The sequence below is a fragment of the Betta splendens genome, chromosome 10 (assembly GCF_900634795.4).
Source record: "Betta splendens chromosome 10, fBetSpl5.4, whole genome shotgun sequence".
In the NCBI taxonomy this organism is placed as follows: domain Eukaryota; kingdom Metazoa; phylum Chordata; class Actinopteri; order Anabantiformes; family Osphronemidae; genus Betta; species Betta splendens.
In genome coordinates, this window is record NC_040890.2 from 14,096,105 (window position 1) to 14,112,464 (window position 16,360).

The 16,360-nt window shown below is 44.2% G+C and overlaps 1 protein-coding gene across 2 annotated transcripts in view; it reads right to left on the bottom strand.

Annotated features, from left to right (window-relative positions):
• Window positions 1-9,115: 9,115 nt before the first annotated feature.
• The window catches only part of zic6 (zic family member 6), a 49,020-nt gene continuing 41,775 nt past the window's right edge, over window positions 9,116-16,360 (bottom strand). The window contains exons 4-5 of one of the 2 annotated variants that reach the window (XM_029165870.3): window positions 12,352-13,089; window positions 9,116-10,577 (exon numbers count right to left, since the gene is read on the bottom strand). In XM_029165870.3, coding sequence (XP_029021703.1) covers window positions 9,952-10,577; window positions 12,352-13,089 — 1,364 coding nt within the window. In that variant the 3' untranslated portion in view covers window positions 9,116-9,951. Of the gene's footprint in view, window positions 10,578-12,351; window positions 14,082-16,360 lie in introns of those variants that run through there. The other variant, XM_029165869.3, reaches the window with a different exon arrangement.

Genomic DNA, 16,360 nt, shown 5'->3' on the forward strand with positions numbered 1-16,360 from the left:
GTCCCGGTACACTCAGAAAAGACTAAATCACAGTCTCTGCGCAAGAATTAAGTTACTCTAAGAGCTGGTAAAGACATAAAATAGGCTGCTCAGGAAACAATCGGCTCACGAGGCGCCGTCCCTGAAATCACGAAACGCACATGCTAAGTCTGACTGGGGACAATCTGTGTCCCCGTCTTAATTCTGAGACGCCCTGTCCCGGACAGACGGACAGACCTGGTGTGGAGCGGCGATGTGCTGCACAAAGGTTTTAGGGGTTCACTTCTGAAGTCACAACAGGCAGCTGAACGCGGTCACGTACCGCACCGTTTGACGTTCACTGGCCCAGGTTTTAAAGTTCTGCTGCACGGCCACATAAACAGATGTCTAAGTCACGCCTGAGTTGAAATCCCACAAGGGGCGGAGACAAACAGAGCTCACAGATTAACGCTGATGAGTGGAAACAGGATGGAAAGTTTGTTCCTGACAGCCTGCAAGTGGCAGGTGTGTCCTAATGGACATTTGTATTGGTTTATACAATACAAATATGACTGTGGGCAACGTGCAGGAAGTCTGAAAGCAACAGGCAAAGGCTCCACCTGATTTGTTAAAACATTTAATCCTAATGTTTCAAAAAGTATGTTATATACGTCACTTCCTGCCCTTTGAGACTTATGGTGCATTCGTAGGTTCAGCAGAAAGGTCAAAGGTCAAGGAATCACAGACACATCCTTTAACGTTGCAAACCAGCTCCCTGTTCCAAGCTACAAACCCACACTTTACCTGCCCAACAGCTACAGAGGAAATTAGTAAACCCGATCAGAATTTACCATTTTCTAAGGACGCCTCCCGAAGCAGAAGGTTCTCTCGTATTCAAGGAAATGCTGCTCTAAAATCAAACCCCACAATGAAAACTAAATAGGAAAACACGCCGAGTAAAATGGTTACAAAAGCGTTCACGCTGTGAGAAACGAGACTCTGAGGCATTCGTTTCAAAGCACGCACACCTTGGTAAATAAATTACAAACCAACACAAACACCTGACTTCACATACCAGGACTGAACCTGCACTTATTGGAGCAGCAGCTCAACTCCAGGATTCACCTGCTAATTCTTTTAAGGCCCTTGTGGCTTGTTGCAGAGTGTTCGCAAAGAGTAACAAGTGTCATTTCACTGTAGACAGCACCAAAGATCCGTGCACTTGTTGCCGTGTGACGAACGCACAGCCATCGGTAAAATACAATATTTTAACTCAAACGCTGCAAACGGAGAGAGAGAAACAGGGCGATGGTTGAAATGTATTATTATCCTCTGATAAATGAGGATGAGCTGACTGGGAAAAAAAACACTTTACACAACTGCAACTAATTGCTCCTTTCATCTATCCAATTAAAAGCTGAATTTTAATCCGAGTAGTTTATTTCTTGTTTTGATAGCTCATCACGTGCCGCAGCCTTTTAATCAGCACAAAAACCTAAGTATTGCATATTAATTCAGCGATGAGGCATAAAACCCTTATATTTACGATGCTGATGTTTTTATCGCTGCGTCCCCGCGCGGGATCCCTCCGGGGCCGATCCCACAAGCGCGGGGCCTAATTGACTTCCTAGCTAGCCGCTAGCCGCTAGCCGCTAGCCGCTAACGTTTTCAATCCGCACCCACTCAGGTGTGTATGTGTGAGACGGCGCGAGGGGGGGTTGTTAAAATAGTGGCGGGGATCAATAGCATGTTGTTGTTAGTGAAAGACCTTTCAAGGGAAACATCAGTGAGGTGGCATCACAAGTTGTCATGTGTGATGTTTCTGGAATGCACCTGGATCGTCTCCACCCTCTGCCGGCGTACAGTCAGCGGCGACAGCTCGGCTCAGCGCAGCGCTGCTCGCCTTCGCCTCCTGTGATGAAACGGGCTGGAGCGCGTGAGGTAATCTCGCCCAAATGAGATGGTAATGCCTGCACTCAGGGAATTCAGCAGCACCTAGGAGGAGCCTGCACCTCGGATGGGACTAATAATAGACCCTCGCCTCCTTTAACTTACCATCTATATTGTACATTTGAAAGGAGATCAACTATGTGGGTCAGTGGGATTTCTGAGGGGGGAAAAAATAGAAAGCAACAAGCAAAAGAAAATATGCTATGCTGACAACAGATCTAAGGAACGCAGCAGCTAATAAGAAAATTATTTGGGCAGAGAAAGAGCTCAGAACTTTAATTAACAGAGCTGGGTTTAACTGATTGAAAGGGAGTACATGTCCACACTCGTGTGCACGCAAGCCTAATTATTTTCAACTCCTTGATTGTCTAAATAGGCTTTATAAATAAAAGCACGAGTGACTTGAAATGTTCAAAGGAAATAATTTTAGAAATGGCAATGATCAAAGAGCAGTCTTTCATAACTTCTGTGATCTGTGCGCGAGAATACACGGCGACGTCAGTCCTCCACGCTGCTCTGGCCTATGTTTCATTTTAAATTTGGAGACGTGCACGTGCGCACACACACACACACACACACACACACATCACTACTCCACCCTGAACATCTGGCTTCCTCTGGGGACATTAAAAGACATTTATTAGCCTCCATCTTCACTCAGGCTGTTCACAAATTAAACTGGGCTGATAGAAGAGGAGAGCATCAATTAATAGGTATAAGATGTGATGCATGGAGTGTGATATGATCACATCACAGCCATCTTGGGTGATGGATTTACAATGTAATAACAGCGGAGGCAGTTTTTATTACGGAGATAAATAATAAAATGTGTTTAGATAATTATGTCAATGACTTCACTTTGCCTCTGGCGTCTTGTTCACGTGTGTGTAAAACCAACAGCCCACGCTGGTTCCTGATCCGCGGCGGTTCTCTAACGGGCTGGCGTCTTCGCTTTATGTGCTGATAAAAGCAACAAAATGCACAACATTTCAAAAACGCCGAGAGAAAAGCACAGTTTGGTACTTACAGTACAGCTGCGTGGTAATGAGCCTGCGAGGGGAACGGCACCATTCTTCTCCCTGCTCTGGCTCGCGGGCATTATTCATGGCCCCTTGGATGAAATGTATACTGAACTAAGCCAATGTACAGAGCTCAGTTAATAATGTGTTTGATCAAGTGGTAATAATGCAAGTCAAATACAGTACATGCTCGGTTTTAAGTGATTTAATTATTCTCTGCCTTGTTATGCTAATGCTCTTAAAAGTCCTACTGTACATTTTCAGACATGATTTATGTCCTCGCAGTCGGACGAGGCTCCGAACAGAACTTTTCGGAGTGCGAGTTTGTCTGGGTTCTGACCCGATACGTATCAAAGCAGGGAGGGGATTCTTTATTTGTTCCACTGAAAGCACTGCATAACCCAGGGAATATGTTCTTTTTGTTGCAGAGTCGTACTTACAAGACACACCCCACCGACTCACTGATGGGTTGCATAATTGGGTCAGTTGCGCAACCGAAGGAGCAGTAGCATAGGATTCACAACAGCAGCTGAGATCATGTAACAGATGCTGCGACACTGAGGACGAAGAGCTAATTACCACAGTCCCCCCCCTTAACAATGAAGCTGAGCATCGTCAAGCGCTGTTGCATAGGAGATGGGGTTTGATCTCTCATCTCTTCAACATACCTAGAACTAAGTTTTATTCCCTGCAGACTCAAATAGATACAGTCGGTGCTGCCTTGTTCTTTGTGAAAGTCATCTGTGGAAAGGTGCAAACTTCACAGCTGCAAGTCAGAAGTGATACTGGAGTAACACTGATCCTGAGATGACTATATGCACCCACTATGCAATACCTGGCTACGCTGCCTAAAGTATTGATCATCGGGAGAGATGAAGGGACGACCGAGGCTTTGCCTTAAATCCATTAGCTGAGCTCCTCGGCAACGCAGCCACTGGCTTCCTCCCATGCGTCTTCTTTATCCTGTGGCTAATCATAAACTATTTGCATCAATGGGTCTTCACCCTTAGAGGGACCTAAATGACACTTTTGTCTTTTTTTTACCGAGGACAGCGAATAAACAACAATAGATCACCTTAGTTCACTGCTTGTGGCCCGTCTTCGTGCCACGTGAGAGCTTCTGTGTCTTTGGTGAACTTTGGGGTCAACACCACACCAAATCACATTTGTCCCCTCCATTAATGTCACAGCCTTAAAGCAACATATCATCACCGCGTGGAGCTCGGTCTAACTGTAATTGAAAAGGCCCAAGGGGAATTCCTGGGTTGTGTGTGTGGGCCCCCCCGCAACCCCCGCCACCCTGCATCCATCATTGTAGAGTTAGGCCTGGGGGTGCTCTGCCGCTGAAGGTTAACAGCGAGCTCGGCATCCGTCCTCACTTACAGCGCTCCACTGCAACGTGGCCCCGCGGGCTCCCGGCGCTGGACACGGGGCTGGAAAAAAAAGCTGCATCCAGCATCGTGGGCAGGAGGCGTTAATCTGACAGACGCGCACCGCGGAGCGCAAGCTCGACTTCATCAGCGCGCCTGTGTTCGGCGAATGGATGGACTTCAATGGGGATGTGATCAGAAACAGGATCCTTCCTTCAGATGTTGAGTTCACAGGCTTGATTACACAGCCGCCTTGCAATGCATACTGCAACAGATAAAATTAAACACTCCCGATTACGCACGGCTTTGAAACACCCTGGACCACGATCAATGTGATCCCTTTTTTAAGTTAAACCTCAAACGACAGAGATATGAGAAATTATACAAAAAAGCATTCAAATGCTGTATCTCACAACAGAACTGGATTGTTGCTAATGAAATGTGATAGTTTTGAGCGACAGCAAAGACAACAGGCACTTACAGTCTTCTTGCAAGGTTCTTTTTTTTTTTTGGAAAATCTAGCGCATTGTGCTCTTTAGGCATCGCAATCAAAGGCTTGATATTTTCTAACAAACCCTTCAAATGCGCGCTGCAAAACGTGAGTCATTAAGCCCGAGCTGTAAAATGTGATTGATAATTTCCCAGAGATCATATACAGTAGAGCTGTTGAGCACAGATGAAGATAAAGACATCAATTCCCGTTCCAACGAGCAGATTTAAGCATATTCATCTGGCTCTTCACAAACATGAAAGCTAGCAGCTGCCCTTGCCAGCGAGTGGAGGACATTAAGGCTCAGACTGGTTGATCTCTGATGACAAGGGTCTGGAGGAGGGATTAGAAGCAAGGGGACCAAAGTTATGGTCACCCTCTTAAAAGGATGGCATCACATCTCATAGGCCTGGAGCTTGCAGGAGTTGAAAGATGTTCAAAGGTCTGCTCACCCCACACAACCTACTCGAACTCCCCAAAAACCTTAGAAGTATGAATTTTGAAAGATATAGACTAAAATATTTATTTTCTTTCTGCGGTGCAACAGGCCACAACAAACCCTGCAAGCCAGAGCAAAAAAATAAAACAACTTCTGCCTTCCGTTTGTTTATTCCGTGAGTGAGATAATCATTATCGGGCGCGGGGCTACCTCCTGAGTTTACCAGCTCATGAGAGGCGTGCTATCTTTTAAACTGGCTCGTCAGGAACTGTCAAAATCCCTGTTATGTAAGGCATGGATAATAAATGAAACAAAGTTAAAAAAGACATCTTTTTTTAAGAACCATCCACAGGGGCAAATTGCAATTCATCAAAAGACAAATATGCATTAGATATGAGAATGGGTGGGGCGTCTGGCTCTATCCCGCTGCATATCAGCTGCTAAGCCATACTCGCTTTTTTGGGGAATTCTGCAACAATGGAGGGAAAGCTGAGTGTTTGAGGGGCTTGGGCTTAAGTTGACAGTGGAGCGACCGTTGGGAACTGTGAATAGGAGCCTAGTTTAATAAGCCTGGATACAGACTGGACTACACAGGGGGCTGGCACCACTGAAATCAGGGGAAAAATGCAGCGCGTATGAAAATGAAAAGAAATCCAAAGGATCAGCGTGGGTAAAATCGTGAGAGCAGAGCGCTGGGCATTTCACGATTAGTACACGGGAAATATCATCGCCACAATCGCAGTAACAATCATGGCGATGTAATGATGATTGCGCCGAGAGCTGGTTTCCCTCCTCAAAGAGGCGCGAGTGACTCGAGCTGCAAAATCCACCTCATTGTTTCATCTCGGTGACAGATGTGTTACACAGTTTTTGCTCTGGAAGCCATTTATTACTCTCATTATGCAAAGTCACCTGCAGCTGTGCCGGGAAAACATCCAGTTTTCCATGTTTCACGTGAGGAGAAGGGGGCCGTGTACAAAAAAAAAAAGCGTGTGTAAGACAAGCGCCACGTATATTTGAGGGAGAATCTGTGGATGAACACCTACTTACCATGGAAGCGAACTGGCAGAGATTAGGGGGCCATCATGCAGCCATAGCGGGTGGAGATAGCCAGGAGCTGCAGGGATAGAGACAGATGAGACAGAGGAACAAGAGGACATGGAAAAAAACGGATGGGGGGGGGGGCACAGACGGGTAGATGAAAAAAAAAAGCAACTTGGGCAGCAACAGCAGCACAAGCTTGACCTAGGGAGGATGGGGAAGAAGCCGGAGATCCAATTAAAATCACACTTGGTCCGAGAGTCGGCGCTGACACAGCCTTGCACTTCAACCTTACTTGGGGAAAATACGGGAGCAGCGCAGTATAAGTTACGCAAGGTGTCATACATGGTTATGATGATGCATAAAACCAAAGTCCTGGAGTGACAAAGCAGCCCACCCCCTGGTACACAGCTGGAGCTCCACCCGAGTATGGCATAACAGTGACCCAGGGGGCGCGGCGGCAATTCAAAGGATCCCAAGGTGAAATGAATTCATTTACATTAAATTGGCGTATGCCCCGATCCAAAATGGCGCCCGCGCTTGTTGCTAGGCAGAGCGTGCCGGAGTAAAGATGGCGGTGGACAAGTGGCAAAGTGGGGAAGCGAAGGTCTAATCAGGAGTGATTTCTGGGAGGAAGGGCGTGGCAGGGATCAGTGATTATGGAATATTACCACAGCATGGTCAGGAATTACAACAAAAAAGTACCGGGAAGCACCCAGAGCGAGGTCGCTGCTCGGCGCGACACGCGCCCCGAATCGCACATACATCGGCTTATTTGTGCGCAAAGTGATATTTGCTCATTGGCTTTTGTGCTTTTAGGCATAAAATGAGACGACGGAGCAACAGAATATCCTGAGATGATTTTAAAACATAATGTAACACCTGAAGCGTTTAATACTGGATGTAGCGATTTCATGAATTTCAGGCACGACGTCATTAAATGTGATCACAAAATAAGTCCTTGAAAAAACAAATACTTTATAGTTCAGATATTTTAGCCCAAGCATGGTTAGTCCATCTGAGGTCAACTCACACCTCCCCACAAAGTGTTAAACAAAATTATCCTCATCCACCTTGATCAACCGGAAACTCACATTTAAAAGACAGTCGTGCCCAGTGAAGGCCACAAATGCAAACAAAAATGCAGACACTCAGACTTGTAGATTATTTTCAGATAGATGCTTCATGAAAAGCTAAAAATTAACTGAAGTCAAACTCAAGGGCTTTTGTAAAAAAAAAAAAAAAAAAGCAGCATCAAAAATGCGTCTCTCCCTAAAGACGTATCCCCTCGAGTATAAAGCAACATATACTTCTAACCAGCACCGGGATGCGCAAACAAGTTCATCACAGCTTTGCAACATCCGGAAAAAACCTACACTATGAGTTCACTAAATAAAGACACTCACAGAAATACAAGAAAAAGAATTAAACTCTCAGACATTTGTCGTCAGTTATTTTGGTACAAATGTGGAATTAATGACCCGAAACAAAACTTTTTCAAAATTGTCAGATTTGTGGGTCTATTTTCTCACTTTATCTGGAACCAGTAGCATCCTCTGAACCTATAAAGAACATAGTGTGTTAACATTAACGTGGTCACCAACGTTTCACATCCTCTGCAGCTTCTTAGTTGCACCTCAGTCAAAGAAATGTTAGTGAGCTGGTTTGAATGTGTGTCATCGTTCCAGATGTGTGAACATCAACATCTGCAGGTACAGGGTGAGAGACCTGGCTACGGATTGTGTTAATCATCATTACTGTGACCCATTCAGACTGCATAATAATAAAGGTGTTAAGAAGAGTGGAGTCAGGACTCAATACTGCAATAATCAAGTTATTGCAGTACAAATGCCTTGTGCATCATTAGCTACACGCCAGTGAACGCCCCATTAACTGTACGATGACCAGGTCACGTTCAATCACTCTCCATTTAAGTAATGATGGGAACCGAGGATGATTTCTCCACAGTAATAGTGATGGGGCTTCTGACTATGAATGCAGCTCAGAGCAGAGAAGCTTAGCTCTGCGTCGAGACTAGTCATAAAAAGTTCAAGCTGGCTTAAGAGAAAAGGCTTCCAAAAACACATTTCCCCTGTTCACCGAGTTGTTTCTGCTCCATTTATGTCGGAAGGCGAGAGGAAGAGGCCAAACAAGACAAAACTCTGAAACCAAGTCTATAAATGGAGTGAATATTAACAAAAATAAGCCTGTATAATGCTTCTACCGTTAATAAAGTAAAACTGAGCAACTGTTCGCAGACCCAGCTTAAAATGTTCCATTTATCTGTATGTAAAGACAGTTATATACAACAAAATATGACTTTGGTTCCACTTGTGTTAGCATCTTGTTTCCCTTCAGGCTAAGACGTTCGTGTGGTAGAGAGAAACAGAAAGTAAATTAAAAAAAAATCATGGATCACATTGGGGAAACTTGACTTGAAGAAAATATTTACAAAGCAAAATGGAGAATGTGTGTGATGCGTGATCGTGGGGCGATTGATTACAACTGTATCTCAAAATAAACCACTCTCGTATGACGCACGTAGGGAACGTAACCTCGCAGATGAGCGGCTGGTGTGCAGCCTGATCACCGAATGTGCGCCAGATTTACGTATCTTGACTTGATTCAATGTTACGGCTCAACTTAGTTGAACTCAGCTCAGTGCGTGAAGACCCGCTCACGTCCTGACAAATACACACACGATGGCGCACGTGACAATTACCAACGTCGCGAGGCGCTCACATGTGCGCAAAATTGGAAATGCACGCATAGGAATAAATTTTATGCAAAAAAAAAAAAAAAGTTCATGATGGAAATGCATTGATTGGGTTTAACCACACATGGCTGATCAAAGAGAATATAGACACTTTAATAAAATATAGAATACATAATTAATTATACAGTAGGCTTATGTACAGTGGAATTGATATGCTAATTAAACGCTTTTAATAGCATCACGAACACTGGTTTATGCTCACACTGTGCACAGAAATGTGAAATATACATATAATACAAACAGAAGTACGAATGTGTAATGAATGTGGGACCTAATGAAGGAGAAGAAAACCTACTGAGCCTCGCAGTATTTTAATTAAAAGGAAATTCACGCTTCAGGCTCGTCGCGCAGGTTTCAGAGGTCTCGCGCGTTAAGGTGAGGCGCAGATCCTTCAGATGTCGTTTCACCGCGCGACGCGCACGGGGGAAAAAGCACGAACAACGTCTCTACACGTCCAGACGCACGTCACGTTTACGTTACATTCAACGAGGACCCATGCACGTAGGGCTACATTCAGCAACGCTTTGTCCCTCTACTGTTCACTAACGGCCCCGTTCAGAGGACTAATCGCGCGCGTTTCCCATTAAATCCTTTGTCATCTTTTGTCTCACGTAAGATATATAGCTTTAATAATTATGCAACACAGCAAACAAATAGGCATATACACTTTGCAAACGTTTCTGCAGGTCAGTGCGGGGTGGTGTAGGCCTCACAACAACAATTAAAGCTCGCCACATTTAGCAATGCAAAGGGTTTCAAATCGGCTAATTCAGCACTTGTCACAAAATATCCCATATAACAGGCACAACAATACAGAGAATAAAGGAGATACAGATGCAAGTGTTGGGCCCAAACACTAATAACTAGCCCCCAGACTTGTAGGTCGCCCACCTCGGCCCGACAGAAAGTCAGAGGGACGGGATGTTATTACAATGCTTTGGTGGGAAGGAGTCCACGCCGCTGTGGCATGTGTACCAACCATTGACGATGCTTTTCTGAAAAGGGGAAGTGGAGGGGAAAGTCCTCGGGCTTTGGGCGAAAGTGTGACCTGTCTGGTTGCAGGGGTACTGGGAGGACTGGGACCTGTAGCTGCCTCTTTGTAACAACAAAGGGTCCAAGAGGGGCTGTGACCTGTGAGCGGAGTAGTCCAAACTGCTGTCAAACGTGTGATGGAAACGTGACCTGGGGGTCGGCTCGTCTCGACTCTCTGGGGACAGGGGGACGTCTTGAGATGAGGCGGGGGCGTGGGGGGGGCTGATCTGGCCTCCGTCCGGGACTCGCGTTGACCTGGCCTCCGCAGCGTGACCCCCGTCGCCAGGACGCGCGTCGCCGCTTTTGGGGACGTGGGTCTTGTTGCAGTGCAGCTTCATGTGCTTTCGCAGGGAGCTGGGGTGGGTGTAGCACTTGTCGCAGCCCCTGACCTTGCACATGTAGGGTTTGTCGTTGGAGTGCACGTGCGAGTGCTTCTTTCTGTCGCTGCTGTTCGCGAACCTCCGGTTGCAGCCCTCGAACTCGCATCTAAAAGGTTTTTCACCTAAACGTGCACAAAGAGAGAGATGACGGCGAGTTACGAGTGTGCTCACGGGGCCGCGCACGCGCTCCCCCGTCAAACACCCACAGGTGCAGCCTGGGTGAAGTGTGCGCACTCCATAAAGTGACACTACAAACCCCAAATGCACATTCAGCCTCAGTCATTTCAGTGTCGAACTCCAGTGACTCTGCAAAAACGGGGCTTAAAATATTCACGGGGTGCGATTTATTTTATATTTATTGCTTTTTATTATTTCAAATGTGCAGAAAGTTTAGTTCAGTCATTTATTTGCATGCTTGACACTAGTTTGTGAAGTTCTGCTGCTGGTGGTTGCAACAAGTGAAGCGGTTTGTCTGCGGAGTAAAGCAACAATGCTGTGGTTAAACATAAATTACATTGTGACGAACCTACAACGTCAAACGTAAAGGTTTATTTAAATTAAGTTATCATGCATGGGGTGATTTATAGCTATCAAAATGCTAATTGATGTTCAAGCTCACAATTGCCAGCAGCTGCGCGCGTCTGTTCCTCCTACACACACTGATGTAGCGGGCTATCAATGAAAGCTGGGCTCATGAATAAAATTAAATAGTTTGTTTTAAATTATTATTTTATATCCCGGCATTGTAATGGATGTCTGAGTTTTCATGATCTAATTTTTCCTAGAAGTGATGTCTAATTAACGCACTACGCATGTGCGTCTTTTCCTGTCTTCATTCTCTTTGTTTTCATTAGGAAAACTATTTAGACCAGAAGCACAAAGCAGATATTTTTCTTCTTCAGCTCGTCTTTTCCTCCACGGGCCCTTCTTTGTTATATATTCAATTTAAGTGTCTTCATTTCCCCTTAATTACATTTTTGCGAGAGCATGTTTGTACTTCAGGTCCCTGACGCGTGGGAAAATAATTATAAAATAAGAATGAGCACTAACGCCTTTTCAAGCAAGACGCTACTCTGTGCTGACGTCAGGGCGTAAAATAAAAAGCCCCAAAATGTCATTCTATTAAAATTAAACACATTCTATGAGCTGATATCACAGAGCTTCATTAAAGGTAGTGACGGGAATTAAACGAGAATAAGCCCATAAATAAATCATCTGTTTGAAGTTTGTCTCATTGTGCTCAGATTGTCATTTATTTCTTTTTTGCTGAGTGAGGTCATCCGTTTATATTTCCTACTGCATCATGGTGTGATGTGCTGTGCCTGTGTTACTGCGCGCAGGAGACGCGTCCCTGGGAGGCAGAGACAGCGTAACGGCTACGTCACAACTCTCCGGTGTCCCGGCATTTATTTAATAATTTCCCTGAATGAAGTGGGAGAGGCACCCAAACCACTAGGCCTGCAGACTCTGCTCTGTTTGTATCTGTGCTGCTACTACTCATCTGTGGTTCCTGCATCGAGCCTACACATGTTTCTTTCCAGCAAAATCAGCCAAGAACACAGACGGCAAGCAGCAAAAAACAGAGGAGCTCTGCGTAACGACACAGCCTGTGCACTTACAATACAGGGCTCTTCCTAATAATAATAACAATAATAATAAATAATAATATTAACAATAACTGTATAATAATATTAACAAGTAATAAATATTATTGACAATAAAAATAACACTAATAACGCTCAATAAAATGCTCAACCAATTCTATACGCCTAATATAATAATAATAAAATGCGTTTGTTAAGTTTAAACGTATTTCTGACCGATTTTAAAAATAAAATACAATTACACAATCATTATTATTATTATTCCGATTCTGTATAAAGATAAGTGACTAACCTGTGTGCGTCCTCTTGTGGATCTTTAGATTTTCTGATCTTGCAAAAACTTTCTCACAGCCGTGAAAGGGGCACGGAAAGGGCTTCTCCCCTGTGTGGACCCTGACGTGGTTCACCAGCTTGTATTTGGCTTTGAAAGGCTTCCTCTCCCTGGCACAGTTCTCCCAGTGGCACACATATTCAGAATGCTCAGGTCCTCCGACATGCTCCACTGTCACATGGGTGACAAGTTCATACATGGTCCCGAAGGATCTGGAGCAGGGCAGCTTCCCAGCGCCTTCTTGGCCGTCACTCCATCTGCACACCAGTTCATGCTTCACTGTTTGTTTAGAGCATCTGAAGAACGCGTCGCCTCCTCCACGCTGGATTGCCATGTTCAGGGGTTTGTACAGACCCAGGAATTGTGTAACAAGTTGCTGGTTTCCCTTGGGGCTAAGCGTTTGGCCGTAGGGGTGAGTCCGGGTGAGGAGGTCGCCAGGGAGACCCAGCATCATCTGGCTGCCCAGGTCTCGAGATGGGTCCGTGGAGGCGTGGGCCTGCTCCTGGTAACTCGTGAAAAAAGCATGACTTCTGTTGTCCCTGCAGCCAGGAAAGTCGCGGTACCTTCCAATCCCGCCATGTTGGGTAGCTCTTGATGCCAGTTGATCAGTGACGGGTGGCATGCCGGCTCCAGAAAGATTGGCTCCAATGATAATGCCCCTAGGGCTGTGCTCTAACCGATGGCTGGGATATCCAGAGTCTGAAAAATTGGGAACCGAATGGTCAACATATGCACCGGACCTCGTCTCGGGGTAGTCTCGCAAATTGTGCGAGGGGCAGAGTTTTAAGGAACTGCCAGTGGGGTGTCCCATGTGCTCTCCTGCCAAAGGTGGCAGCACCACGCTGGGTTCAGTATTGCTCTCCCCGGGGTTGACGCAAGAGAGAGGGCAGCCACTAAACCTCGAAAGGCTTGTCATGTTTTGTTGTGAGTTTGGCTATGAGTTTGCAAAATCAACGCATGCAGCACTCAGGATACACCTAGAAAGTCTGTTTCCATTTTCCCTGTTGTATATCATCTGCATGTGAAATTCTTGGCCGTGAACTTCGCAGAAGTAGGAACCAGACTCAATTTCGATAAAGTTGGTGTGAGTCCCATGCCGTTCACTTTGCCCTCTTGATTTGTGGCAATAACCGTGGTAGTAAAAATGCTTCGAAACAGGCCATGGTGCAATATAAAAGCACAGCAGGCAAACCTGCTTTTAAAAAGGGAGCTTTGGGATTGGTTGGAATGCGCTGTGATTGACAGGCGCTGGGTTTGTTTTAAAAGGGACACGCAGGCGTTCGCTGCACGACTCCGTTTTCAAATATCGCAGAGAAAATGCTTTGAAATGTGCCGCGTTACTCCCAAATATTACTGCCTTTTTAATTTCTCGTAAGACCCCTTTTCTGAATCTCTAAATCTCCGAATGTGAAAAGTGCACAAGTTAACGTGTAAAACGCATCATTTGATAAAAAAAAGAAAAGCAAAGTGATTAAATTCGGAAAAGAGTGAAGCCTCCGTATAGTTCACTACACAGGAGCAAGCACAGGGCAGAACCTGTTGAAAGCTCTCTTTTAAACGGAGTGAAGCCTTTATCTCACAATAACGTCTCATTTTAATTATCAACAGAAGTGATGTTGTATTTAACAACGTTTGAAACTGCGCTGCCACGTGCAATTTGCACCGCAGCCTTCAAGCTGCTTTGCAGTTTTATTTTATAGTATGTGCATTTGTCCAAACGTACCTGTTGGTCTCATGTTAAAAAAATAAAACTTCCATATAGCAACAAGTTGCTCTGCACGAGGCACCAACGTATCCGTTTATTGGAAAAATAATATTTAAGAGAGACACGATCAAGCAGTGTCACTGGAGAAAACTGAAGAACACGATGCACTATTTTATCTTCCAGTCCACTCTGAACTATTTATACACATAAACACGCTCTCATTAGGCCTAAATAAATTATGAATCATCAAAAGCACACCGTGCGTCTTGCAGGACAGCGCATACGTACAATCGGTTACGTTAAAACGGGAATTATGAGACATCACAAGCAGCAGTCGACAGGCTGCGCAGTTCTTAGGAAACTCGCATCAACTTCTGGGGTTCTGTGAGGACAGCAGCTTCAAGCTCTCCACGCTTCTCGACTGCAGCACATTTTTCTGCACGACTCCTCGCTTTGACTGGGCTCTGATTCTGTCGACGCACTTTCTTCTCCCTAAACCACCTTAGCCACATTCTTTTATCTGTTGCCTTTATTGAAATCTACTAAATGTGACCTGGGCTCTAGTCTGGAGCTCAGAGCTTTAAAGTGAACCCCTATTATTTCCAAAGACTGTACCTGGCAGAATTTTCAACATATCCTTTAAAAAAAATAAAAAAGGGGGTGAAAAAATCCTTTTCCACATTGTTATGCTGACGTCACCTGTGGTGGATCATAGGCAGAGACAAAGCAAGGGGCCCACTTGACATTAAGTCCCGCAAAATAGTAGACAGGCCCAGAACTGGCCTAATTCCGTCATGATTGTAATGGACGCTCATGTTTGTCAACCTTTAACCCGATGCATTTCCGAAAATGATTGAAGGTTGAAGGCAAATAGACCGAGAGTTTCCAATCTGTCATTCAGACAGCATAAAGGACTGACAGACCTGCGCCCCAGATGACTCCAGAATTTCCTCTGCAGCAAAAAGACAAAACAGGAACAGAGACCATCTGCAATAACTGCACTTTATGACTGAAGTGTGCGCTATGGGCGTATTAAAGAACTGCAGATAATACTGTAAAATTCTGTAATGTGCTGTTAAAGAGCCAAGATTATTTAAATAATAAATATGCTAATGTGTTCAAATGGCTCTTAATGTGGTCATAACCTAATAAGAGTGTGGCCTAATAAGCAGTTTTCCATAAATTAGAAGTTATATTAATTTCTTAGACCACATGTAAGTCTAGTAGAAACATATTCAGCTAAATGGATCTAATTTAATTATTTAATGTATGTGTGAATTTACAAAGCAAGTTTTACATTTTATAATTTCCCAAAGTTGGGGTAGATATTTTAAATCTCAAAGTGATACATCTTAATAGATAAATAATCTGAAACAAGCAACTGTGAGACAATAATCTAAACATTTGTTTGTTGCTATTTTTTAAAATCTCATTACAATACATCAATATTATTAGTTCTATTTGTTCTCAAATAACTGCAGTGGATTTTCTTTTTTCTTTTTTTTTCAGTATTTTGACATTTGCAGACCCTTCAACTCTCCAGCTTTACGATTCTAGTCATTTACATTTGTTGCTTGACAGACCAGACAAAATCTTTGTGACTGTTGCAAACAAAATATCACTCACAACCATCAAAACATTTATGTCAGGGAGCAGCCTTTACATGCGTATGGCTCCAGTTGCTCCCATTACAGTGAAACTGGACCAACTCACTGCAAAGAAGCAGGAGTCAAATGTCAGTAGGACCAAAGTTACAGTTTAACATCATGTTAAGGACTAGACTCCAAATCCAGCTAACCTGATGCAATAGTGGGACAGAATTCTTATAAAATCATAAAACGCATATTTGTAATATAATGTATATTTGTAAACCTATTCGCACACACTCAAAATACAAAGCGCATCCTTTTTTAAAATTCAAATTTATTAGGTCTAGTATATCGTGAAAATGTGAACGCCGCTCAAAAATATTACAAAAATTAAGCGGGCACAGATTTATTTTAAAAAAATTCTCCAAATGTACGTATACAACATATAGACATGCAGTTGATGCCTGTAATTTATGTGGTACAAACAAAGAAAAACATCCCTGTGCCATTTTATGCTTGTGTGTATGTTTAAACAACTGCTGCAATTAGCAGTGAGTGTGCTGAGATATGATAATTGATGAGGGATGGCAGTCTTGCCATGGGTTTATGAAATTTAGATGAATTAACAGGTTTGGGATGAGTCCATTTGCAGACAGATGCTCCAGTAAATCACAGC